This window comes from Saimiri boliviensis, chromosome 21 (assembly GCF_048565385.1).
Source record: "Saimiri boliviensis isolate mSaiBol1 chromosome 21, mSaiBol1.pri, whole genome shotgun sequence".
NCBI classification, from domain to species: domain Eukaryota; kingdom Metazoa; phylum Chordata; class Mammalia; order Primates; family Cebidae; genus Saimiri; species Saimiri boliviensis.
In genome coordinates this window covers 11,170,005-11,196,075 of record NC_133469.1, presented here as the reverse complement: position 1 = coordinate 11,196,075, position 26,071 = coordinate 11,170,005, and the positions used below count along the sequence as shown (strand labels likewise).

The window sequence follows — 26,071 nt, the reverse complement described above, 5'->3', positions numbered from 1 at the left end:
ATGCTGAAACACAGTTTGCTGTGACTAAGGTGGTGTCTTGGCATTTTCTGACTCTGTCCTGGAGGTTCGATTTTTCTCTTTTTATACTTTGACCTATTTGTGCATGATGTCCTGGAGTTTGAATGACTAATTTCCTAGGCCAGAGCACACTGTCTTGGGAGGAAAGTGGTTGAAGTGTGTTCCTATTTTATAACGACTTTATCATTTACAATCCATTCTGTCTCTGATGTGATCGTGGGAAAGTGCCCTAAGGAACTTTTGGGAGAATCTTGCACGATACGAGATACCTACCAAATTTCTTCAGTTGAAACCGTGTTTTAAAGTGAGTCAAACTGGTATTCAGCCCTCAATCCTGCAGGTCTCTCTGTCTTGTCTTGCTGTTGTTTTCTGGATTGAGTTAAAGTATGTAGTAGACCTGGTTAACTTGTAGTGAAGATGCTTAGACCTTTCATAGAAGGGCAGCCTTACAGAAACATAGCTCTTTCCATCCTGAAAACCAGTTGGGATGAATTTCTCTAGTCCCTCCCTGCCAGCTTGTTCTTTGTACTCATAAGGAAAAGGGGGATTGCAAATGCCCTATGCAATAGAATCCTCCAGAAACAGATAGTAAAGGAATATTAAATAATCTTCATTCATTCATTTACTATTTATGTATCCATCTGTTGTTATAGGTCATGAATATTAAATAATGACTAATTTTATTTTCTGAAGTCACACATTTATTCTGCTCATCAGATTTTGGATCCTCTGATCTCTACTCCCCTTCCCTTTTCTGGGAGACGTGGACCTGCCATTGATTGGCTGAGGTTAGACATGGGGGTTGCCTAGAAGTTGCTGCAGGCACCTGCTCTTTTCTCCTGTCACCCACAGTATGTTAATGTCCAGTAGTGGCATTGATGGGGCCGTCTGATTTCTGATGATGTATCTCTCTCATAAAAGAGCCAGTTCAACAAATGACATGCTGGCCCAGCATCATTTTAGCAGTCAAAGCAGTACTGCCCCCAGAGCTGGCCCTGATGTTACTCAGGGAGGCAGGGATTTGGGCCGCAGAATCATCTGAACTATTAGGCTTGATTATTTCTGTATGACTTCCAACCTTTATTTGCCAGGTAGTTTTTGTTTTTTGTTTTTTTGAGATGGAGTCTCGCTCTGTCATGCATGGAGCAACCTCGGCTCATTGCAGCCTCCACCTCCCGGGTTCAAGCAATTCTCCTGCCTCAGCCTCCCAAGTAGCTAGGATTACATGCATGCACCACTACCCTGGCTAATTTTTTTGTATTTTTAGTAGAGACAGGGTTTCCCCATGTTGGTCAGGCTGGTCTCAAACTCCTGACCTCAAATGATCTGCCTGCCTTAGTCTCCCAAAGTGCTGGGATTACAGGCATGCCAGGTAGATTTTTATGGAGAGGGTAGTGATCTTTTGGCCGCATGCAGCGAGGGAGGTGCAGATCTAAGAGAGCCTTCCCTGTAGGTTCGAGGGGGAGAGCCAGAGGGTCCAGCAGGGTGTGGTTTCACGGTTGTCCTGCACATTCCCGTGCTGTATATGGGCCATTGTAAAAATTAAGGTTAACAAAATCAAATTATTTAAAGTAAATAGAAAAACTATCTACATTTTGTGATTTCTATCTTAAAGAATTGGGGAAAAAATTTTAATAAAAGCATATTTATATCATTTCTAGTATTTACACAGAGAGCTGTGTAAGTCTTTGAGTCCAGGTAGCTGTAGAAACCAAAACCAAGCTGAATTTGTGATTTCCCAGGCCTGGAGTTCCTTGTACGAGTGTACTTTGTACCATGCCCTAAAGAAAAAAGAAAAGATGAAAAATGGGTCCTTGCCCTGAGGAAGTCATGGCAGGAAGTCATGGCCTGGTAAGGGAGAAGGGCTTGTAAATGGAGAATTTCGGTGGTAGAGAGAGATGGATGATGTGTTCCAGGAGCACTTAGGAAGAACTTTAGCCCACCTAGGCCAGGGACTTCAAGAAAGGTTACTCAGAGGTAGATCTCTTAAGAATGTGGATGAAGGGATGGGATCCTTGGACTGAGGCTTGAACCTTTTACCAAGGACTTTACCATGGACGTTTAACTCTTCTAGGCAGCACTTCAGGGAATTAATTCTAATGTTGATTTAGGCGAGTAAATGATGATCACTTGCCTCTCCCCCTTGATTAATGGAATGTATTCCATGATCTTGCTTTGTTAAACTTCCTGTCACCATCAGCCGCCACTTTCATCCTGCCTTTAATAAACTGAAGAGATTGTGAAGAATTTGGAAAAACTGTGTCCCTTGAGAGTAGAGTAAAAGGAGAAGTTACTTTGTTTGAATTGGTATCTTGTAAGCTTTCTTAAAAACAATCTTGGACAGGGTCCAGGCATGGTGGCTCATGCCTGTAATCCCAGCACTTTGTGAGGCCTAGGTGGGTAGATTTCTTGAGTCCAGGAATTCGAGACCAGCCTAGGTACAAAACATGGTAAACCCTGTCTCTCTAGGGGGAAAAAAATAAGTTGGGCATGGTGGTACATGCCTGTAGTCCCAGCTACTCAGGTGGCTGAGGTGGGAGGATCCCTTGAGCCCTGGAGGTAGAAGTTACAGTGAGCCAAGATCATTGCACTGCAGCCTGGGTTATACAGCAAGACCCTATCTCAAAAAAACAAAAAAGAGGCTGGCACAGTGGCTCGCACGTATAATCCCAGCTCTTTGGGAGGCCAAGACAGACAGGTCATGAGTTCAGGAGTTCAAGACCAGCCTGGCCAACATAGTAAAACCCCATCTCTACTAAAAATACAAAAAATTAGCTGGGTATGGTGGCAGGCGCCTGTAATCCCACCTACTTTAGAGGCTGAGGCAGGAGAATTGCTTGAAGGTAGAGGTGGAGGTTGCAGTGAGTGGGGATCATGCCACTGCACTCCAGCCTGGGCAACAGTGCAAGACTCCATCTCAAAAAAAAAAAATAGAATAAATAAATAATAATCAAATAATAATAATAATAATAATCTTGGCCAGGTGCAGTGGCTCACTCCTGTAATCCTGGCACTTTGGAAAGCTGAGATGGGAGAATTTCTTGGGCCCAAGAGTTCGAGACCCGAGTGGTCAACATGGCAAGACCCCACATCTAAACAAAATAATAATATTATTTTTAAAATCTTTAGGAAAATGTATTTGATGTATTTCAGGGACTGTTTCCCAACCTCTCTTTTAGTGCCCGAAGTGACGAAACCAAGTTTAAGCCAACCAACGGCCGCCAGCCCAATTGGCAGCTCTCCATCGCCACCAGTCAATGGTGGCAACAATGCCAAAAGGGTGGCAGTGCCGAACGGACAACCGCCAAGCGCCGCCCGCTACATGCCTCGGGAGGTGCCACCGCGATTCCGTTGCCAGCAGGACCACAAAGTGTTACTAAAACGTGGGCAGCCCCCTCCACCGTCCTGCATGCTCCTCGGGGGTGGGGCAGGGCCTCCTCCCTGCACAGCACCTGGAGCAAACCCAAACAACGCACAAGTGACAGGAGCGCTGCTGCAGAGTGAGAGTGGGACTGCGCCAGGTAAGACATCCTGTGGATCGAATGCATGGCAGCTTTACAGAGAGTGAGAGAGAGAGCGCGCGCTTGGTTTGCATTGCCTGATGTAACGTCTGGGAAAGCCATTAATTGTATAAACCACTGGGATTAGCCAAAAGATGAGAGGGGATCCTAGTATTGGATGTGTGTTGGTGATTCTTGGAACTGGGATTTAGTGTTCCATAAGTGTGTGCTCTCGTCATGAGAGGCTAATGTAGCTGCTGTTGCTCATTATTTTGGGGGCCTTTTTTTTCTTCTCAGACAAGTGTTATAAATTTGAGCCTCCATAGTTCCACTGTCATATGTGTGCAGGCTATAATTGGATCTGGGGCTTGTGTGGAGGCGAATCTTTAGATGTCTGTTTTACGTTTCCAAAATTCTAGGAGGTTAGAGAAAATGATTTGTTACATTGCAATAGAATCTTGGGAGGATTCTAAAATAATACTATTCTATAGTTTTTACATTAGATTTTTAAAATCAGTATTTCTTTTGAGGGCCCTGGATTTTGAGCTTTGTTAAAAACCATATATAGAAATAAGAGATCTTTAGCTAAAGGGTTCTACTAGAAGTTTTGAGTGTTTTTAATAGATGAACACTAAGTCAACTAACAGCTAAGAAATTCTAAATATCTTTTAAAGTTTACTAACAGATTTCAACTTAAAATGTCTTTTGAGGTGATAATAAAATTCAGAGCTTGAATACCATTAAGCATTGGCAAAGACAATGAATTGATTGATGGTTGTCACCAGTAGGATGCTTTATTTGACTTCTGAGTTTGAACAAATAATTGCTAGAAAATTCAGTCACTACCTTGTTGTGTGCAGAGTAAGGATGGAAAGAAACCTTGTGGTGACACAGACTTCCTGCAGAGATAAGCCCTTTCCTTCCTGGCTTCTCCTAACCAGCTGCAAAAGGAAGCATGTGAAGGGGCAGTCCTGTCGGGCGGAGTTTCTGCAGCCGAGTGTAGCCACACCTAGGTGGAGACATGGGTTCTGTGTGAGTCAGAGTCCACATTATTAAAACCAAGGAAGCCCCTAAATCTTAATAGTTTGGGATTCTATGCTTTTTCATTTTTCTGTGCTTCTGTATAGTTCTTTTTTGAACTTCAAATTGATTAAAAGCTGCCTGGTTAAAGAAGCTAAATAAATTTAGAAGAAATGATCTCATTAAAAACATATTTTTGCCACCAAATATGGTAAATTCCACCAAAATAATATGGTGAGCCAGACTCATTTATCAGATTAAGCTCCTTGGGGTTGTGAACTCTGTCTAATTTGTACTCGTGTGACACCCCCTGCCACAACCCCAGGCACCTAGCTCAGTGAGTATTCATCGTTCAGCAAATGCTTACTAAGCAGCATTGTGTTGGCTGCTGTGTGGAATTCTAACGTTAGCAAGTTAGGGTCTCCACCTAAAAGATGCTCACATGGGGAAGGAAAGTTGTAAACATGTACCACAGCACTGAGCAAGAAGGCTCTAGACAGGGAAAGATTATAATCAGGTGATAAGCTTGGAAATAGCTTTATAGCTGAAGTGACACTTGAATTGGGCCCAGAAAGATAAGTAAATTTCACTACGTGAATTCAGGAGGAAAACACAGTAGGTGCCAACATGGAACGGTGCCACAGTGAGAAGGCACGAGTTGTGGAATGTCAAGTAGTATGGATATGGACATGTACAAAGTAAGTAGTAGAAAAGACTAGAATAAAGTTGGTTGGTCCCAGGTCATGGAGCATGCTGATGAAATTCCAGGCCAAGCAGTTTAGCTTTATCCTTGTGCACTAAGAGAACTGTTGAAGGTTCTCCATACAGCAGTGATATAATCAAAGGTGTGCTTTAGAAAAATTGCTCCAGCCAGGGGTGTTTAGAATAGATTGGAGGTACAGTGCTATTGCTATTACCTCGTCCCAAGACACAAGAAGGCCCTTCCCTGTCAGTAGGAATGGCAAAGGAGGTAGCTTTGAGAGAGGTCAAGTTAGACTTAGCCGATATAACACAAGGCAAATGAAAAAGAAGAGATGACTAAGACAGTTGTGATATAGGCAACTGGGTTGAAAGAAACTAACATGTGATTAGCTCTCCAAAGGGCAGAGCTCAAAGGAGAGCCCCTTTGCGGTATTAACGGGTAATGAATGCGTGTGAAGCTGTGATTAATAAGATGATCTCTTCCCCAGAGTCAACCCTTGGAGGTGCTGCTGCTTCAAATTATGCAAATTCCACTTGGGGTTCGGGAGCCTCCTCCAACAACGGCACCTCCCCCAACCCAATTCACATCTGGGACAAGGTGATTGTAGACGGGTCTGACATGGAAGAGTGGCCTTGTATTGCCAGCAAAGACACTGAATCTTCTTCCGAAAACACCACCGATAACAACAGTGCCTCGAACCCTGGCTCTGAGAAGAGCACTCTGCCAGGAAGCACCACTAGTAACAAAGGAAAAGGGAGCCAGTGCCAGTCTGCAAGTTCTGGGAACGAATGTAATCTTGGGGTCTGGAAATCTGACCCTAAGGCTAAATCTGTTCAATCTTCCAACTCTACTACAGAGAACAATGGACTAGGAAATTGGAGGAATGTGAGTGGTCAGGATAGAATTGGACCTGGCTCTGGCTTCAGCAACTTTAACCCAAATAGCAACCCATCTGCCTGGCCAGCACTGGTCCAAGAAGGAACTTCTAGGAAAGGGGCATTGGAAACAGATAATAGTAATTCCAGTGCACAGGTTAGCACAGTAGGTCAGACATCCAGGGAACAGCAGTCAAAGATGGAAAATGCGGGTGTTAATTTTGTTGTCTCTGGCAGAGAACAGGCTCAAATTCATAACACTGATGGACCAAAAAATGGAAACACTAACTCCTTGAACTTAAGTTCACCAAACCCCATGGAGAATAAGGGAATGCCCTTTGGAATGGGCTTGGGGAACACCTCCAGGAGCACTGACGCCCCTTCACAAAGCACTGGAGATCGAAAGACTGGGAGTGTTGGATCTTGGGGTGCAGCTAGGGGGCCTTCTGGAACTGACACAGTCTCTGGACAAAGCAATTCTGGAAACAATGGGAACAATGGAAAAGAGAGAGAGGACTCCTGGAAAGGAGCTTCTTCTGTTCAGAAATCAACTGGGTCAAAAAATGACTCTTGGGACAACAATAACAGGTCTACGGGTGGGTCCTGGAACTTTGGCCCCCAGGACTCTAATGACAACAAATGGGGTGAAGGGAACAAAATGACATCTGGGGTCTCTCAGGGAGAATGGAAACAGCCGACTGGGTCTGATGAGTTGAAAATTGGAGAATGGAGTGGTCCAAACCAACCAAATTCTAGCACTGGAGCATGGGACAATCAAAAGGGCCACCCCCTCCCTGAAAACCAAGGCAATGCCCAGGCTCCCTGTTGGGGAAGATCTTCCAGCTCCACAGGAAGTGAAGTTGGAGGTCAAAGCACTGGAAGCAACCACAAAGCAGGAAGTAGCGACAGTCATAACTCTGGCCGTCGGTCATACAGGCCCACACATCCTGATTGTCAGGCTGTCTTGCAGACTCTTTTGAGCCGAACTGATTTGGACCCCAGGGTGCTCTCAAACACCGGCTGGGGCCAAACTCAAATTAAGCAGGACACAGTGTGGGACATTGAAGAGGTGCCAAGGCCCGAGGGGAAATCTGACAAAGGAACTGAGGGGTGGGAGAGCGCTGCCACACAGACCAAGAACTCAGGGGGCTGGGGAGACGCACCCAGCCAAAGCAATCAAATGAAGTCTGGATGGGGGGAGCTCTCAGCCTCTACAGAGTGGAAAGACCCCAAGAACACCGGAGGCTGGAATGACTACAAGAACAACAACTCTTCTAACTGGGGAGGAGGACGACCTGATGAAAAGACATCTTCCTCTTGGAATGAGAATCCCAGCAAGGATCAGGGGTGGGGAGGTGGACGCCAGCCCAATCAAGGATGGACCTCTGGAAAGAATGGTTGGGGAGAGGAAGTAGATCAAGCAAAAAACAGCAATTGGGAAACTTCTGCAAGTAAACCTGTGTCTGGGTGGGGTGAAGGAGGGCAGAATGAAATCGGAACTTGGGGTAACGGTGGGAATGCAAGCCTCGCTTCGAAAGGTGGATGGGAGGATTGCAAAAGATCCCCGGCATGGAATGAGACAGGCCGACAGCCCAATTCCTGGAATAAACAACACCAACAGCAGCAGCCGCCACAGCAGCCACCGCCACCACAACCAGAGGCTTCTGGTTCGTGGGGAGGCCCACCCCCACCACCTCCAGGCAGCGTTCGACCTTCCAATTCCAGCTGGAGCAGCGGGCCACAGCCTGCAACCCCTAAGGATGAGGAACCCAGTGGCTGGGAAGAGCCATCCCCACAGTCAATTAGTAGGAAAATGGACATTGATGATGGCACTTCAGCATGGGGAGACCCCAACAGTTATAACTACAAGAATGTGAATCTGTGGGATAAGAATTCCCAAGGGGGCCCAGCACCTCGGGAACCAAACCTGCCCACCCCAATGACCAGTAAATCAGCATCAGGTAAGCTATGGCTTTTTCTGGCAGCTTTTGATGAAGAAAAGAAATCTGAGGCATTTTTATTAGGTGCGTTTACTCAATTTAGTTCTGTTCTGAGAAGCTTTCCTACAGTTCCTATTCTGTTGCTAACAGAACCTCTTTTTATAAAATGCTAGTGATGGCAGATGCTGGTAGTACATTTTAATGTTTTTTCTTGGCAAAAGGAAAAGATGACAACCCTGTGTTAGTCCCCAAAATTATTTTTCTGTAATTGTATTGGTCTGCAGAATCCAAAAGACATATCTTGCTGAACAAACTATGTTCTAGATTTTAAAATAAAGAATTAAAGTAGTAGCAGAAATAGATCTGCTTTCCATTCTGGTTTTCTCTGTGGACATCTCTGCTTCTGTTTCCCCAGCAAAGGGAAATATTCTGTGTTTTTTTGCAGAGGCCATCATGATGCTGAAGCAAAGCTGGTATCTGGAAGGTTTCAGTCTCTTTCCAGATGATTTGTAATGATTGCTTCTGGAATGGGAGTACTTTCTATAAGAGATTGTTATCTCAGGCCTAGTGAGGTGCCTCACACCTGTAATCCCAGCACTGTGGGAGACCGGGCCAGGAGGATCCCTTGAGTCCAGGAGTTTGAGACCACCTGGGCAACTTAGAGAGACTTCAGTCTCTACAAAAATATATTTAAAAATTGGTTGAGTATGCTGCATATGCCACTATAGTCCCACCTACTCGAGAGGCTGAGGTGAGCGTATCGCATGAGTCCTGGAGATGGAGGCTTTGGGGAGTTAGGATCAGACCACTGCAACTCCAGCTTGGGCGACAGAGTGAGACCCTGTTGGAGAAAAAAAGAAAAAAACAACACGAGATTGTTAGGATAATCAGTTGCCCAGAATTAAACTTTCTTCCCTCACTATTTTAATAGGAAACATCATACCTGGTAAAAGTAGCAATGGTAATGCCATTCTTAGTTTGTCATTGTCAACTTGAATGTCCCTGTAAAGCATATAGTTCAACAAATTAGGGGGGATGCACCTTTCAGTCTTTTTTTCGTTAAAATTCATGATAATTTTAAGAATCAGGGTTTTGTTTGCTTGTTTTTTGTTTTTTTGTTTTTTTTTTTTGTTGTTGTTTTGTTTTGTTTTTTTTGAGACAGAATTTCACTTTGTCGCCCAGGCTGGAGTGCAGTGGCACGATCTCAGCTCACTGCAACCTCCGCCTCCCAAGTTTAAGTGATTCTCTTACCTCAGCCTCCCGAGTAGCTGGGATTACAGGTGCCTGCCACCACGCCCAGCTAATTTTTGTATTTTTAGTAGAGACTGGGTTTCATCATATTGGCCAGAGTGAAAGTGGATCACCTCAGGTGATCCACCTGCTGTGGCCTTCCAAAGTGCTGGGATTATAAGCGTGAACCACTGTGCCCTGCCAAGAATCAATTTTCTCAGAGTACACCTCTAGTGTTCAGCTAATCCATTTATGGCCACTTAGAAAAATAATTACTTTTAGCTGGGCGTGGTAGCTCATGCCTGTATTCCCAGCACTTTGAGAGGCCAAGGTGGGCAGATCACGAGGTCAGGGGTTTGAGACCAGCTTAACAAACATGGTGAAACCCTGTCTCTACTAAAAATACAAAAATTAGCCTGGCATGATGGTACGTGCCTATAATCCCAGCTACTCAGGAGGCTGAAGCAGGGGAATCGCTTGAACCCTGGAGGTGGAGATTGCAGTGAGCTGAGATTGGATCGGGCCACTGCACTCCAGCTTGGACAACAGAGTGAGGCTACCTCTCAAAAAAAAAAAAAAATTACTTTTAACTCATTCTTTTTTCAAGTATTGAAAACAGTGCAGAAGGAAATGAACATTGCTCAGTAACTCCTCATCCAGAATAAAACCTGCTAAAATTTTTTAAAAACTATATCCACATAGCAAAAACCTTCAAACTGTCTGTGAAAGCGAAAGATAATCAGTAAAGGAATCTTAATCTTTTGGGTCTCTTCCCATAGGTAATCTCTTAGAAGTTTGTGTCCCATTCAAAAGTTTTACAGAGAAGGGATTGTACTTTACATACTGTTCTTCACCTCGCTTTTCTCATTGTACTTACAAGCTTTCCATTTTAGCACATAGTATGCGGCTTAATTGCTTCATATAAGGTATTTCTTTATTCTTTCTCTCTCTTTCTTTTTTTTTTTTTTTTTTTTTTGAGATGGAGTCTCAGTCTGTTGCCAAGGCTGGAGTGCAGTGGCACAATCTCGGCTCACTGCAACCTCCGCCTCCCGGGTTCAAGCGAGTCTCAGCCTCCCAAATAGCTGGGATTACAGGCACGCGCCACCATGCCCAGCTTATTTTTGTATTTTGGTAGAGACGGGGTTTTGGCATGTTGGTCAGGCTGGTCTTGAACTGACTTCAGGAGATCCACCCGTCTTGGCCTCCCAAAGTGCTGGGATTATAGGCGTGAGCCGCCACACCCAGCCCATATTTGATATTTCTTTAATGAGTGACCCACAGTTTGTCTAACCAGTCCCCTTGTGGTGAATATTTAGGTTGCTTCCAAATTTTTTCTATCAGTGATGCAGTGAGTATTGTTATACATGTAATTTCATCTCTGTTTGTTTACAAGTGTACATGTGGTGTAATTTCCTGGCAGGCTGGGTGTGGTGGCTCATGTCTGTAATCCCAGCACTTTGGGAGGCTGAGGCAGGTGGATCCTGACTTGAGGTCAGGAGTTTGAGGCCAGACTGACTAACATGGTGAAACCTCGTCTCTACTAAAAAAAAAAAAAAAAAAAAAAAAAAAAAGTACAAAAATTAGCTGGGTATGGTGGTGCGTGCCTGTAATCCCAGCTACTTTGGGAGTCTGAGGTGGGAGAATCGCTTGAAGCCAGGAGGTGGAGGTTGCAGTAAGCCAAGACCATGCCACTGTACTCCAGCCTGGGTGACAGACTGAGTCTCTGTTTAAAAAAAAGAAAAAAAAAAAAACTCTCCTGTCAGTGGAGTTACTGGGTCAAAAGTTTAATGTGCATCAGATTTTTTTTTTTAAATGCCCCTCATGAAAGTTGAATCTGTTTACATTTCTGCCAACAGAGTGTAGGCATGCCTGTTCCCTCCACCATCACCCATCGGATATTCTGGCATTTCATTTCACAAATGATTCTTAGAGACATTTCCTTTCTTTATAGTCTGGAGCAAAAGCACACCACCTGCTCCAGATAATGGTACTTCCGCTTGGGGTGAGCCAAATGAAAGCAGTCCTGGGTGGGGCGAGATGGATGATACAGGAGCATCGACCACAGGCTGGGGGAACACGCCCGCCAACGCTCCCAATGCCATGAAGCCTAGTAAGTGTGAAGCTTTTCATTTTTGAGAGATTCTTCTTTTTTTTTAATTGAGACAGAGTTTCACTCTTGTCACCTGGGCCCGAGTGCAGTGGTGCAACCTCTGCTCACTGCAACCTCCCCTTCCCAGCTTCAAGCGATTCTTCTGCCTCAGCCTCCCAAGTAGCTGGGATTATAGGCACCCGTCACCATACCCACCTAATTTTTGTATATTTATTAGAGACAGGGTTTCACCATGTTGGTCAGGCTGGTCTCCAACTCCTGACCTCAGATGATCCACCCGCTTCGGCCTCCCAAAGTGCTGGGATTACAGGCGTGAGCCACTGGGCCTGGCTGGGATTCGTTGTTACTTTGAGCATCTGACATTTTGGTGAGGGCTCTTTAGTTTTAAACTGTTGATTCAATGAGATTCCGGACCTTTAGTGTTAAATAATTAGTTAATAGCAAATAGTTGTAGCTTGGCTTGGTCTTTCTTAAAATGTTTAAGATGAACTAAAAATCATAAGTTAATTTTGTTGATTTTGTTTTAAATTTAGTATCTGGACAGAATTGTAATTTGATGTGGTGCTCTTTTTGCCCAGTGACTGTGTTCACCATGTCTAGCTTGCATTTCTGCTCGTTTGTTAGTATAATTTAAAACAAGAGTCCTCTGGCTTTTAATGTGGAACATGGTTTCTGCTGCCCAGTGACTTCATCCTTCTGTACTTTTCCTTGCCTTTGGCCTCTCTTCTTCCACATAAGATCATTAGAGGTTTTTTGACCCTGGCATAAATTTCACTTCAGGTTTCTTAAATGAACATCACACTTATTCAGAATCATTGAAAATCTAAGCTGTACCTGATCCAGCTGGCGATACGTGGTCACAGTAATTAGCAGAACTCTAGCCTGAGGCTGTGGAACGTCTCATTGGATGTTCCTAAATTGAAAAATTCAATTTTCAAGTGCCTGTTTCCACTTATTTTTGTAACTTTCACAAAAATGTTCCAACTTCTCTCTCTCTCTCTCTTTTTTTTTTCCCATATAGCAGATTTAAGGGATTATCTTTTGACTAAATAATGAAAATTTCTGGAATGACCAAACTTTGAACAAGAAAATAAATTTTCTGAATTTATTTCCTGACTATTATACGATATAAGTTTATCGTATAATATTCAGGACTTTTACAGTGTTACATAAGGGAATATGATATTAGCTCTATTCTGGAAATTCACACATAGTAACTTGACTAATTTTAAAAACTGTGAACCTCCTCGACTTCATTAAAATAGCTATCTTTATGAAGATTTTGTTTTTATCATTATTTCCATTGTGAAATCAGTTGTATCATCATGGGAAATGTAACCTAGTATACTTGAAATAGATCCAAAAAGCTGTTGGAAGACATAAATCAGACCCTGGGCACAAAGAGATCCTTTAGCAGTATATTCAGGATTTTTATGTGTGTTTCCCAACCTCAGGATCACCTCTCTTCTGTCACAAAACCCTCACTTTTCCTCAGATTCTAGAAATGTCTTCTACTTTTGAGGGTCATCAGTAGTTACAGCACACATCCTTTCTCTGGATAAGCTGAATGTGTAATGTGCAGAAGAAGGGGCTAAACCATCGTAGTCTACCAGTTGATGCAGTTACCCTGTGATCTTCTCTAGCCTGCAAGTGTCTTAAATTTGATGTTATGAATCCTATCATTAAAAATTAGACCTCTCTTATCTTTTCTATAAGAAATGTTTGTTAGAAGTTCAGCTTCTCTCTCTAAAAGAAAGGTTCACTTGCATGTCTTCATTTTTCTAAAGAGGTAGGTATGTTCTTTATATTGGGTTTTAATAAGTCCTGTTGCTTGTCGGTGGATGGTATAAAGCCTATGCTTATATAATACAAATCATAAATACGGTATTATATAAATTTATAATCCTGTATACAAAGGCAGCGGTCATGGTTCTCAGCAGCACTTCCAGCAGCAGGAAGAAGAGCATCCCAACCCTGCCTCTTGTACACAGACAGAAAGCCCCTTCCTGTGGCTACAGTGAACCCCACTGGGAGACTATCAGTCTCCACCTGGGCCTTGCTGGGGGATGAGATGCCACAGTTAGAAGAAATTAATTGCCCTGTGCCTTATGTACTTGGTGCGAACCTACTTGACTATCATAGGCCTGGTTCTACAGGGTGGCAGCTGTCATTCAAGGAAAGGCCTGGAAAAGCTGATTTTCTGCCCTTAATCTCCTCATATAAAATAATGTACACATCAGAAACTTTCATAAATGTCCTGCCATGTGGGAAAGTAGAGGTGTAGATGGAAGTTTCCAGGCAAGAAAATGTAGTTCCTTTTCTTTCATCATTTTGTACAGTATCATTAATGCAAAGTATGTTTTGATTCTGTACAGTATTTTCAGAGGAAATTAAGGACTCAATCCAGTCTTCAAATTAAAAATCATTGTTTAGAATGGGATACTGATGTCCCACTTTTTCAAACATTAAAGCCTCTTTGATTTCTCTCTGCTTTCTTTCCTCCCTTCCTCTCCCTATCCTCCACATTTTATATTCTTTGCCTCCTTGGTATCTAATACATTTCGAGTATATAGTTCTAATACCTTTCATATTTCTGTGGCTGTATGTAAATTTTTCTTCTTTCACCATAATTTTGATATTCAAAATCTTAAAAATTTTCCCCTTTTTATGTTGTTTTTCTCTGCTTCACTGCAAACAAGCTAGACAGTTGTCCTTTATCATACCTCATATTTGTAGTGTCCATTGCATATAAAGCACATACTAAATAGAATAAAACCAGGGCTACAGCTCATTAAGAGGGACAGATTTCTCTTAATTGAGATGTGAAATTTCTTGACCGGAATGTTGTGATAAGTTATTTTCAGTTTTGAAATTCTTTTCCGCTTGGTGCAAGGGAAAAAGCATTGATCCAGATGTCAGGAGGTCTTGATTCTGTGGTTTGTTAGCTTTCTGTGTATCATTGAGGCTTTATGGGTTTTGGTTTCCTTACCTCTAGAAAATGAGTAATAGTATTTGCCTTGCCATGTGGATGGACTAGATAAAATTACAAAGACACTAAAATGCTGCATCTGCAAGCAATTATTATTCTGATGATTGTTTTATATAGCTGTTGCAAAGAGTTAATTTATTCTTTCCTTTAAGATTCCAAATCTATGCAAGACGGCTGGGGGGAGAGTGATGGGCCAGTCACAGGAACTCGCCATCCCAGCTGGGAAGAGGAGGAGGATGGAGGAGTCTGGAACACCACTGGCTCTCAGGGCAGTGCTTCCTCCCACAACTCGGCAAGCTGGGGACAAGGAGGAAAGAAACAAATGAAGGTAGCCTGCCTTAGAAATGTTCACGCTTGCTCATTCGCTCTGGGAAGGCAGAACTGAGGTTTTGTTTTCATTTATTTTCCTTTTGAGACAAGTTCTCACTCTGTCACTCAGGCTGGAGTGCAGTGGCACAATCATGACACACTGCAGCGTCGACCTCCTGGGCTCAAGTAATCCTCCCATCTCAGCCTCCCTAGTAGCTGGAACTATCACCACACCTGGCCAATTTTTGTACTTTTTAAATAGAGACAGGGTTTTACCATGTTGCCCAGGATGGTCTCAAACTCCTGGGTTCAATTCTGCTGCCTCAGCCTCCCAAAGTTCTGGGATTACGGACATGAGCCACTGCGCCTAGCAGAAACAGGATTTTTAAGCGAAAGGTGTGAGGCAGCTGGGGTCCTTGAGAGTCCTAAGTAAGGGGAAAAATATTTTCTTGCAAACAAATAACAAGTTCCCTTTTAGCCTTTGTCTTCCTTTCCCATGACCTTGAACTACAAAACTGTTGCTGTGGGTAAAATGAAATTTTCAAAGATATGAGATATTTTTCATTTTTATTTTCCACATTTTAATAATCTGTTGTAGGCTTTCAAGGCATACTTTATGAATGCTTTTGCATTCTAAAGCCAAAGAAGTCCTTCCAGTAAATCCCTGTAGATATGTAGGAGGGAATCCAAAGGAAGATAATGCTGGCTTCTCCCATGGCGATCAGCATGTCTTGATTTTATCTGTTTGGGAAATTCCAAGGCCCAGAACCCTTCTTCCAACAAATGAAGTACCAATGTGTGCTTGCGTGCTATATAGCAGCTAGATGTTTTCTCTACATTCTATACCAGGTGGTGTGCTAAAGTTTCCACCTTCTGTGTCTCGTAGCAACTCACTTTCTCCTTCAGTTTGCTCAGTTTGATGAGGACTTTGGTTTTTAATCTGGAACAGTAGTCTTTGAACCTGAACCAGTGTCTTGGCAGACACTCTCTTTTTTCAATTCCAGATTTTCATTCAACAAATACTATAGTGTAAATAAGTGGGCATCCATTACTTAATTTCAACATGAGAGCCTTGGCACCCTATGAAATGTTTCACAGCTAATATTCTCCTGCGTTTCAAATGCCGGATGCCGTCTTAGAGGCCTTCCCATGTCTGAGGACTGGGCCTTCATCGCCTTTGCCCTTACGTTTTATAGGCGACCCTTTCTTTTATAGCATAAGAATACAGTTTGTTTCTATTTAGAGATGTTTTGCTTAAGCAATCACTTATAATTTTTCTTCTATTAAAAGCTTTTGTTTCTTTATTCTAGTCAACAGAAGGAGTTATTCAGCAAACTTTTCAGCATTCGTCGCACTCTTAGGTTGTCTAGTGTGATTTTGGCTTTCTTACGATTATTTACAAATTAACAATGAGACTAAGTCAACTGATTGAAAGCAACTAATAAATACCCCACTCCATTGACAACCAAGATTTAATTAAGTTAACTGGGAATTGAATCTTTCAGCCCCAGTACCAGTGATTCTGACTTCGCATATTGAAGGTGGTTTTTTTGTTTGTTTGTTTGTTTGAACTGTGATAAAATACATACAACATGAAATTTACTGTAGTGTACCTTCTTTTCTTTTTTTTTGACAGTTCAGCTCTTGCTGCCCAGGCTGGAGTGCAATGGAATGATCAGCTCACTGCAACCTCCGCCTCCTGGGTTCAAGCGGTTCTCCTGCCTCAGCCTCCCGAGTAGCTGGGATTACAGGCATAGACCACCATGCCTGGCTAATTTTATATTTTTAGTGGAGGTGGAGTTTCTCCATTTTGGTCAGGCTGGTCTTGAACTCCTGAACTCAGGTGATCTGCCCTCTTAAGTGCTGGGATTACAGATGTGAGCCACCATACCTGGCCTCATAGCGTACATTTTTAAGTGTACAGTTCAGTGGCATTAAGTATATAAATATACTTAGGCTGCCATTTACCACCGTCTATCCACAGAACTCTTTCCATCTTAAAAAACTGAAACTCTGTACCTGTTAAACAGTAACTTCCCATTCTCCCCTCACTCTAGTGAGGCCTTTTTTGACATCAAAACCTATACTAGCTGGGCACAGTGGCTCATGCCTGTAATCCCAGCACTTTGGAAGGCCGTGGCCTGCAGATCACCTGAGGTCAAGAGTTCAAGACCAGCCTGGCTAACATGGCAAAACCTCATCTCTACTAAAAATAGAAAAATTAGCCAGGCATGGTGGCAGACCCCTGTAATCCCAGCTACTGGGGAGGCTGAGGCAGGAGAATTGCTTAAACCCAGGAGGCGGAGGTTGCAGTGAGCCGAGATCATACCATTGCACTCCAGCCCAGGCAACAAGAGCAAAACTCAGTCTCAAAAAAAAAGGCCAGTGCAGTGGCTCACACCTGTCCCAACACTTTGGGAAGCCGAGGCGGGCAGATCACAAGGTCAGGAGTTCAAGGCCAGTCTGTCCAATATAGTGAAACCCCATCTCTACTAAAAATACAAAAATTAGCTGGGCATGGTGGCATGCACCTGCAGTCCCAGTTACTCAGGAGGCTGAGGCAGAAGAATTGCTTGAACCCGGGAGGCAGTGGTTGCAGTGAGCCAAGATTACACAGCCTAGGTGACAGCGAGATTTCGTCTCAAAAAAAAAAAAAACTGTACTGCCTGTAATCCCAGCACTTTGGGAGGCTGAGGCGGGTGGATCACAAGGTCAAGAGATCGAGACCATCCTGGTCAACATGGTGAAACCCCGTCTCTACTAAAAATACAAAAAAAATTAGCTGGGCATGGTGGTGCGTGCCTGTAATCCCAGCTACTCAGGAGGCTGAGGCAGGAGAATTGCCTGAACCCAGGAGGCGGAGGTTGCGGTGAGCCGAGATTGCGCCATTGCACTCCAGCCTGGGTAACAAGAGCGAAACTCCGTCTCAAAAAAAAAAAAAACTGTACTAAAGTACTTCATCACTTTCAAGGATAATAAACTTGATTTGATAGCTATCATCATAACAGAGAATTTTTACATGTGAAATACACAAGTGCACAAAGCCGCACCCCACCAATTCTTCCTCACAGTTCCACCTGCCTCCCTCACAGAAGTGAAAGTGGAGCTCATGGTCAGTGCCTTGTTCAGGGAAGAAACTAGTTTGTCCCATTAAAAAATTAAAACCTACCTCTGCCCTTCTTTGTCCAGGAGATCAGCAATGGTTTCTTCCACTGGGTCTCTTTACCACCAGAACCAATGTCTTTTATGCTGTGAAACAAGCAGATGAAGCACCACAAGTTCCTCATAATGTCCGGTTTAAATAGGCCCCTTTCCAGATGGCACGCACTCACATCAAACTCTTTTCTCCTAACATAAACCAGTTTGGGTTACAAGGAGAGCAGCCTAATAAAAGTGAAAGTAGTCATGTGCAAAACTTAGATTTCAGAAAATCACATCAGACTTCTTTCTGTTTAAAAAGTAGAAGTACCAGCTGACCATGTGTTTTTCCAATTATATTTCAGTGAGGTGAATTTTATAAAAATGCAAACATAGATATAACTAGGACTTATTTAAACTAACAAAATATCAAAATACTTTTAGTTAAATAGGATTTAAAAAGGTAAATTCTAGTCTACATTTTCAGTCTGTGTTAATAAAACTCAGAAGGTTGAAATAAATTATTTGGTTCTGAGGTTATGTGTTTCGTTTCTGTAGTGCTCACTTAAAGGAGGAAACAGTGATTCATGGATGAATCCTCTTGCCAAACAGTTTTCAAATATGGGATTGCTGGTAAGTTTTATTTTTTTCAAATGTATAATGTATCCCAACTTTTAGGTTTAATACAGATTTTAAGACCACTGCTACATATATAGTAAGTACAAAATTACAGATTTAAAAACTAGTTAAGCAATGTTTTTGATATTTTGAATTGAGCAGTATTTCTTTTCTGGGATTTTATTCTTTTTTTTTTTTTTTTTTTTTTGAGACAGAGTTTCGCTCTTGTTACCCAGGCTGGAGTGCAATGGCGCGATCTCTGCTCACCGCAACCTCTGCCTCCTGGGTTCAGGCAATTCTCCTGCCTCAGCCTCCTGAGTAGCTGGGATTACAGGCAAGAGCCACCATGCCCAGCTAATTTTTATGTATTTTTAGTATAGATGGGGTTTCACCGTGTTGACCAGGATGGTCTCGATCTCTTGACCTCGTGATCCACCCGCCTCGGCCTCCCAAAGTGCTGGGATTACAGGCTTGAGCCACCGTGCCCGGCCTGGGATTTTATTCTTAATGACATACTCCAACATTTAAAAGTTATGGCTTTTAAATTTGTAGTGATTGTGTCCTTTTCCTTAGGAGAATAGAGAAGAGTCAGGCACTTAAAATGTATACAATTGTTTCTGACCACATTACTGTATTAGTTTTCATATTACAAGTTTTTAAAAGGCAACAATAACCAAATAACTAGAAAAACTATATTGAGACTAATTACATAGAGAATTCTTGTAGAATTTCTGATTTCTTTATCTGTGGGGAATGGTGTGGGGACACCCTGTCCCTGGTTGCCAAAAGACAAATGACTTTACTTGGCTGCACAGTTGAGGATTTGATGACTTGACAAGTCACGAGAAGAAGTTGTCATCATTTGGCTACCACTCACGGAATTTGATCCTGGGCTGACTAGAACTTAAGGACAGAACTTAAGGGTTTATTTCTTCAGGCAGCTGTTTATCTATGGCTCTCTTTGTAGATGCATTCAGACTAATTGCATGTTAAAGCTGAATTGTGAGAATATAGGCCCAAGCAGCAATCAGGCTAGCATATTAAAAATGTTAATGTTGGCCGGGCGCGGTGGCTCAAGCCTGTAATCCCAGCACTTTGGGAGGCCAAGGCGGGTGGATCACGAGGTCAAGAGATCGAGACCATCCTGGTCAACATGGTGAAACCCCGTCTCTACTAAACATGCAAAAAATTAGCTGGGCATGGTGGCGCGTGCCTGTAATCCCAGCTACTCAGGAGGCTGAGGCAGGAGAATTGCCTGAACCCAGGAGGCGGAGGTTGCGGTGAGCCGAGATCGTGCCATTGCACTCCAGCCTGGGTAACAAGAGCGAAACTCCGTCTCAAAAAAAAAAAAAAAAAAAAAAAAAAAAAGTTAATGTCTTCATTACCATTAAGTTCACTTCAGAGGAACTTCTGTAGTGCCAGTAGTAAGGTGTGGCTCTCAGGTGAATAATGCCACTTCTCTGATTCAAAGACATACATCCTTAATTCTCTCTCATCTGTTCCTGATTTTTCAGAGTCAGACTGAAGATAATCCAAGCAGCAAAATGGATTTGTCTGTAGGTGTGTATCACTCCGCTGAAAGGAATGAAGTATATCAGTGTTATGACGTCCTGTTGGCATCTCCTGCCCAGTTTGAGTTGGGATGGGTGCAGTTCAGTAGACATTTATTGAGCTCTTACTCTTTGTAAGGTACTGTGCCAAACACTAGGTAGGACTGAAAACTCAGATGACTGCAAAAGTCAGGAAAGAATGAAAATGAGTGATGTGTGCAAGGTATAAGAACCTGGGATGAGATGGCCACAAGTTAACTGTGGAGAGTCCACCTGGAAGAATCAGCCTTGCATGGCTCCTGGCAGTTGCTGCTCTGGAAGAATCCAACTGAGCTATGACAAGTCTTTCAGGAAAGGCCAGAAATTCAGATGTGTCCTGCCATTCTGATTTTTATTTTTATATTTATATGTTCTTTGAGACTGAGTCTCACTTTGTCGCCCAGGCTGGAGTGCAGTGGCGCGATCTCTGCTCACTCCAGCCTCCACCTCCCAGGTTCAAGCTATTCTCCCACCTCAGTCTCCCAGGTAGCTGGGATCACAGGCATGCACCACCATGCCCAGCTAATTTTTGTATTTTTAGTAGAGACGGGGTTTTACCATATTGGCCAACTGGTCTCAAACTCCTGACCTCAAGTAATCTGCCTGCCTTGGCCTCCCAAAGTGCTGGGATTACAGGTGTGAACCACTGCATGCAGCCTGATTTTTAAATACTAGAACTAATTCAGATCTCTTTAAATGCTCTATGGGGCCAAAAAATTATGTGCCAGATACGGCCCTCAAGTTGCCAGTCCTGTCTGTACCTAGAAGCTGCATTATTGACAAACTCTCACATTGCAGCTGGAGTGGATGCAGTGTTAGCTATCAGTCTGTGAGATTTTTGTAGTAATGTTCTTGATCACTCTGAGGAACTTAAAAAGAAACTTCTTAGTTTCTTTTTATGGGTAGTAAAGTACGTAGGTGGTCTTTGATCTATGATATTTCTAAATACGAGAATAATTAAAACATAAGTTTCCTCGGGGAGCAACTGGTTATATCAGCAAACAACAGCGAATTTATAGAGCTGTGAAAGAAAAGTGGTAAAGTCGTGGCACCCGGGAAATTGCACCATGTCGGTAATGTGGACACATCTTCTGTGTTCAATTCTTAAGTTCTAAATTTTAGGGCAACCACTGTGCCTCCTTGACCTTTTTATTCCTAATAACTGTGTTTCACACAGACCATTAATGTAGCTGATGCTAAAATTGCAAAAACAGACAACTTCTCTCCCTGAGGACATTTGAATTTATGAGCAAGATGTGTTCATCAAACACATCAATAACCAGTCTAAATGTTTTCTTAGCCAGATTTTTTTCCAGGTTAGCCCTCAGACTCTTTCAGTCTTCAATGGAAAACAAGCTATAACACATAACATGTTTTGTTTTATTTTTTATTAAAAAGACTTATGTGTGTTCTAGGGATAAACACCAGTAGCCTAGACCAATGAGAGTTTATCTGGTCATATCCCCAGAAATAGAAATGTTAATAGTTCACACCTGGCACCCCCATGAAGCTAATGGGGCAGGTCCCTCTCGGTTCATGGGGGAAACATTGATTCTGGAAATTTTCACTCTGTTTGTGCTACTTTTTAGGAAGCCTTTCAGATAAAAAGTTTGATGTGGACAAGCGAGCAATGAATCTCGGGGATTTTAACGATATCATGAGGAAGGATCGATCTGGGTTCCGTCCACCTAATTCCAAAGACATGGGAACCACAGATAGTGGGCCTTATTTTGAGAAGGTGAGTTAAATCCTTTGTTTAAGATAATAATTCATGAGAACCGCTTTGGTTCCCATTTGTCTTTTGATAACTGATTCTGGAGGAAGCATTTAATTACTGAACTAGAGAGCAAAACACAGACATCACCTGCATTAAAGTGGTGACCTGAAAACCACCAGTGTCAACAGGTGATTAGGCAAGAGCAAGAACCATCTGTTTTTAGCCTGTATTAGGAAGAAAACCTGAGTTTTGAGAAATTTCATGAAGTGTGGAAATTTTAGAGATAAACTTACTCTGAATACTTTTTTCTGCTGCTCTATAGCTACAAAATAAATTTTGGGATTTTGTCCAAATATTCCATGTCTCCTAAGGCCTTGCCTTCTAGTTTTGAGAGAACTCTGTTGTTACCTTTCCCCAGTTCCCTAGGGATCTGTGATTAGTTACAATGGTATACTTTTCAAATTCTCAGCTACCTAATTTAACCAAGTAGTTTCTGCCTGTTGGTTTTGATGTTTAATATTTCTAATGGTGGGAAGTATATCTTGATTCAGAATACCAATTTGCTGTTTTCCTGGTCTTCAGAAAGCAGTTAAAACCAAAATTTTTAAATCTGGCATGCTTTGACACTGTTGATGCTGGTCCAGACAGCAACATAGTCACAAGATTGCCCTGGCTTCTGTTGCAACAACCACATCGCTAGAGTAATCAATATTAGATGCATAAAAATAAAGTGTCTGGCAATTTTTATTTTAATGCAATGGATAGAACATGTTACTAACTTAGAAGAAAACAAAAATCTATATCAAAGAAGATGACAGATGGTGTCTGTCGGGCCGAGTGTAAAGATTATGATCAGATCCAAATTCCATCCTCAGTTATTGCTAATACACTCTAACTTTGTTTGTTGCTAGTATTTCTCTCTTTTCCCTTCTTGCATTCTGTTGCTTCACTAACCAACACTCGTTGTGATTGGCTAACTCCTACTACTTTTCAGCTGACTTTGCCTTTCTCCAATCAAGATGGGTGCCTTGGGGATGAGGCTCCCTGCTCTCCCTTCTCCCCTTCTCCCAGCTACAAGCTGTCTCCCTCTGGTTCCACACTACCCAACGTCAGCCTTGGAGCAATCGGCACAGGGCTCAACCCCCAAAACTTCGCTGCTAGACAAGTAAGGAGGCCTCTCAAATTTATAACTGCTTGGCTATGGCCTCGCCTTGGTCCTGGTCTGCAGTTTATTGCATCATTTGTCTGTCTTGGGAAATTTGTTGATTACTGAATGCACAGAATGATATTAAGTGTAGGTTCTAGGTCTTTCAGCCCATGGAACCCATCTCTCTTCATGTTTCTCAACATAGATTTTATTTTAAACCTGTTTTTTTTTTTTTTTTGTCTTCTCATTTTTGATCATAAGTTCATATTTAATAAGTAAACTGATAACTCAGGAAAATGTTAAAGAGGCTATATAAGTACCTTAGACAGTCTAACTTAATGCATTTGCCATTTTAAACATTAGATTGGATAAGTAATACTTTAGAGATCTTTTCAATTTAATAGACCTGCTAATTTAAAAATAGCAAAACTAGTATGATTAAGTATTTGTGGGTTACAGCATCTTGAAATCTAGTGTCTTTAAGTTTAAAATATAAGAATCACCCTGAGAAGGGTAACTTTAAATAGTAGACAGTGAAGCTTTGGAAAGAATGGGTATTGCTCAGACACGGCAGTATTTCATTGCACCCGGGGTTGAATGTGGCAACTCTCCAGCAAGGGGCTGTGCAGTAGAAACACTACAGACAAGGCTGGGAGGATCAAGCCTCCTCAACCTTCCCAGACCTGAGGGCACATAGCAGGGCCCTGTCTGCTTTCCCACAGTAGCTCCATTTTAGTTTTTGTGGAGAAAACCAGGAATTTGGAGTCACAATTCCTTTGCAACAGTAACCCCAGCAGTGATAGCCATGATTCTGTCATGTGACCTTCACCTCAGGACGTTGTGGGAGGACGTTAATTATACAACTTGTAATTATTAGTTGTATCCACATGATGCATACATGTGATGGTGTTCTGTCTTCTTACAATGACTTCCACATACACATTACATGATGATGTGAAGCGGTACCTCTGACACCAGTCAAGTTGCACATAGGTCTCTTAATATGCTTTCTAATTGTTGCCTGAGCACATTTTAAAAAATGGATTACGCTATATCCATGTGTTCTTTTGATTATTTCTGGATTGGAAGTTACAGCTGATTTTTTATTTTCTTCCTTTCTTTATATTTCATCATTTTCTTTACTGCTTCCACAGAAGACATGGATATATATATTGTTTATATAAACAGGAAAGAAATGATTATATTGATGTTTTGGGATTTCTTTTATTTCTAATTGAGGTATAGAAATATGAAACAGGCATAACACTCACAGTTAGTGGTGATTATAAATGTGGTAGATCACATGATTATCAAATGCTGTTAGTACATAAACTAGTATAGTAAACCAGCCAGACCAGCCGACCATTAGGCTCTAAGCAAAGGTTATTCTTCATTTTTGATCTGTGGATTGCCACAAAGTCTATCATTAACAAGGTTTGTGCAGATATCTACATATGGACATGGTTTTTAAAGACTATTTTAATACAGAATTATTTTAATATACTTCATATTAATAAAATTTAAGATTTTTTTGGCCAGGCACAGTAGCTCATGCCTGTAATCCCAGCGCTTTGGGAGGCTGAGGCGGGCGGATCACCTGAGATCATGAGTTCGAAACCAACCTGACCAATATGGTGAAACCCTGTCTCTGCTAAAAATACAAAAATTAGCCGGGCACGGTGGCAGTTGCCTGTAGTCTCAACTACTCGGGAGGCTGAGACAGAAGAATTGGTTGAACCCAGGAGGCAGGAAGTTGCAATAAGCTGAGATCATGCCACTTACCTTCCCAGGCCTGGGGGTTCACAGCAGGGCCCTGTCTGCCTTCCCACAGTGGCTCTGTTGTCGTTTTTGTGAAGAGAACCAGGACTTTGGAGTCACAATTCCTTTGCAACAATAACGCCAGCAATGATAGCCATACTTCTGTGACCACTCCAGCCTGGGTGACAAAGCAAGACTCCATCTCAAAAAAATAAAAAACAAAAAACCTTAAGATTTCAGCTTTCCAAATCACAGAGGATTTTGGTCAGCTTGATAATTTTGTTTTTAATTTGTATTGCTTTTCTGAGTTAAACAATATAGTCGAAGCAAATATCACCGGACTCAGGTAATTGTAAAAGCCTCCTGTACAACAGTAAAGCTTTAGCAGTAGCCACATAAACCGATATTAAAACATATACAAGTGCCTTATTTTCCTGTTTTGTTTTTTAGAGACAGGGTCTTGCTTATGTTTCCCAGGTAGAGTCTCGAACTCCTAGCCTCAGCCTCCCAAAATGCTAGGATTACAGGTGTGAATCACTGTACCTGGCCTATGTTAAGTTTTTGATTACTGTTTTCATAATTTCTAAATATTTTTAAAGACTAAATCTGTATGATTGCCCCTGAGTACCTCACTGCAAAAATAGCTTTATTGGAGCCAAGAAAATGAGCAGCTTGTGATGCCCAGGTTCCATATTAATATACAGACAAGGCATTTTATGATTGACTGTTGTGGACTTAGCTGTTTTGTTACCCATTCCAGGTATATATATCATAGTGCTTTGTGTGGCTTTAGGGTCACTTGATCATGAAAAGCCTAAAACCTATGGTAGGAGAGGGTGAAAATTGTCTGCCGGAAAGAGGAAAGTAGGAATTGATTTTACAGAAACTTAAAAAGCAAACTCCTTTTAATACTTCTTTTTTTTTTTTTTTTTGAGTTGGAGTTTCGCTCTTGTTACCCAGGCTGGAGTGCAATGGCGCGATCTCGGCTCACCGCAACCTCCGCCTCCTGGGTTCAGGCAATTCTCCTGCCTCAGCCTCCTGAGTAGCTGGGATTACAGGCATGTGCTACCATGCCCAGCTAACTTTTTTTTGTATTTTTAGTAGAGACAGGGTTTCACCATGTTGACCAGGATGGTCTCGATCTCTTGACCTTGTGAACCACCCGCCTCGGCCTCCCAAAGTGCTGGGATTACAGGCTTGAGCCACCGTGCTCGGCCTTCAATACTTCTTATCAAAGGAGAGGTTGGAATTTAAAATGACCCTCAGGAAGCAATTTTGTGTTTCCCCAAAAATGGATTCTGGCAGGGACTTTAGCTACCAGTAACCCCACCGTCCAAGGACCAGTCGTGAATAGTTGATATCTAATAACTAAGTCACGACTTTGATGATCAAGTGAGAAAGATCTTAGCA

The 26,071-nt window shown here is 42.3% G+C and overlaps 1 protein-coding gene and 1 long non-coding RNA gene across 13 annotated transcripts in view; both read left to right on the top strand.

The window, feature by feature from the left end:
• The window catches only part of TNRC6B (trinucleotide repeat containing adaptor 6B), a 296,001-nt gene that overhangs the window by 218,035 nt on the left and 51,895 nt on the right, over positions 1–26,071 (top strand). For 8 of the 12 annotated variants that reach the window (XM_074390906.1, XM_074390905.1, XM_074390914.1 and 5 more), the window contains 8 exons: positions 3,198–3,539; positions 5,729–8,077; positions 11,238–11,396; positions 14,538–14,713; positions 18,391–18,465; positions 19,965–20,010; positions 21,629–21,777; positions 22,751–22,921. In XM_074390906.1, the coding sequence (XP_074247007.1) occupies positions 3,198–3,539; positions 5,729–8,077; positions 11,238–11,396; positions 14,538–14,713; positions 18,391–18,465; positions 19,965–20,010; positions 21,629–21,777; positions 22,751–22,921 (3,467 nt within the window). The remainder of the gene's footprint in view (positions 1–3,197; positions 3,540–5,728; positions 8,078–11,237; positions 11,397–14,537; positions 14,714–18,390; positions 18,466–19,964; positions 20,011–21,628; positions 21,778–22,750; positions 22,922–26,071) is intronic. The other 4 variants (XM_074390915.1, XM_074390911.1, XM_074390910.1 and 1 more) reach the window with 3 other exon arrangements.
• Positions 14,720–18,159, top strand: LOC141582563 (uncharacterized). The gene is made up of 2 exons (XR_012515437.1): positions 14,720–16,329; positions 17,017–18,159. It is a non-coding gene; the product is annotated as an uncharacterized LOC141582563 (long non-coding RNA).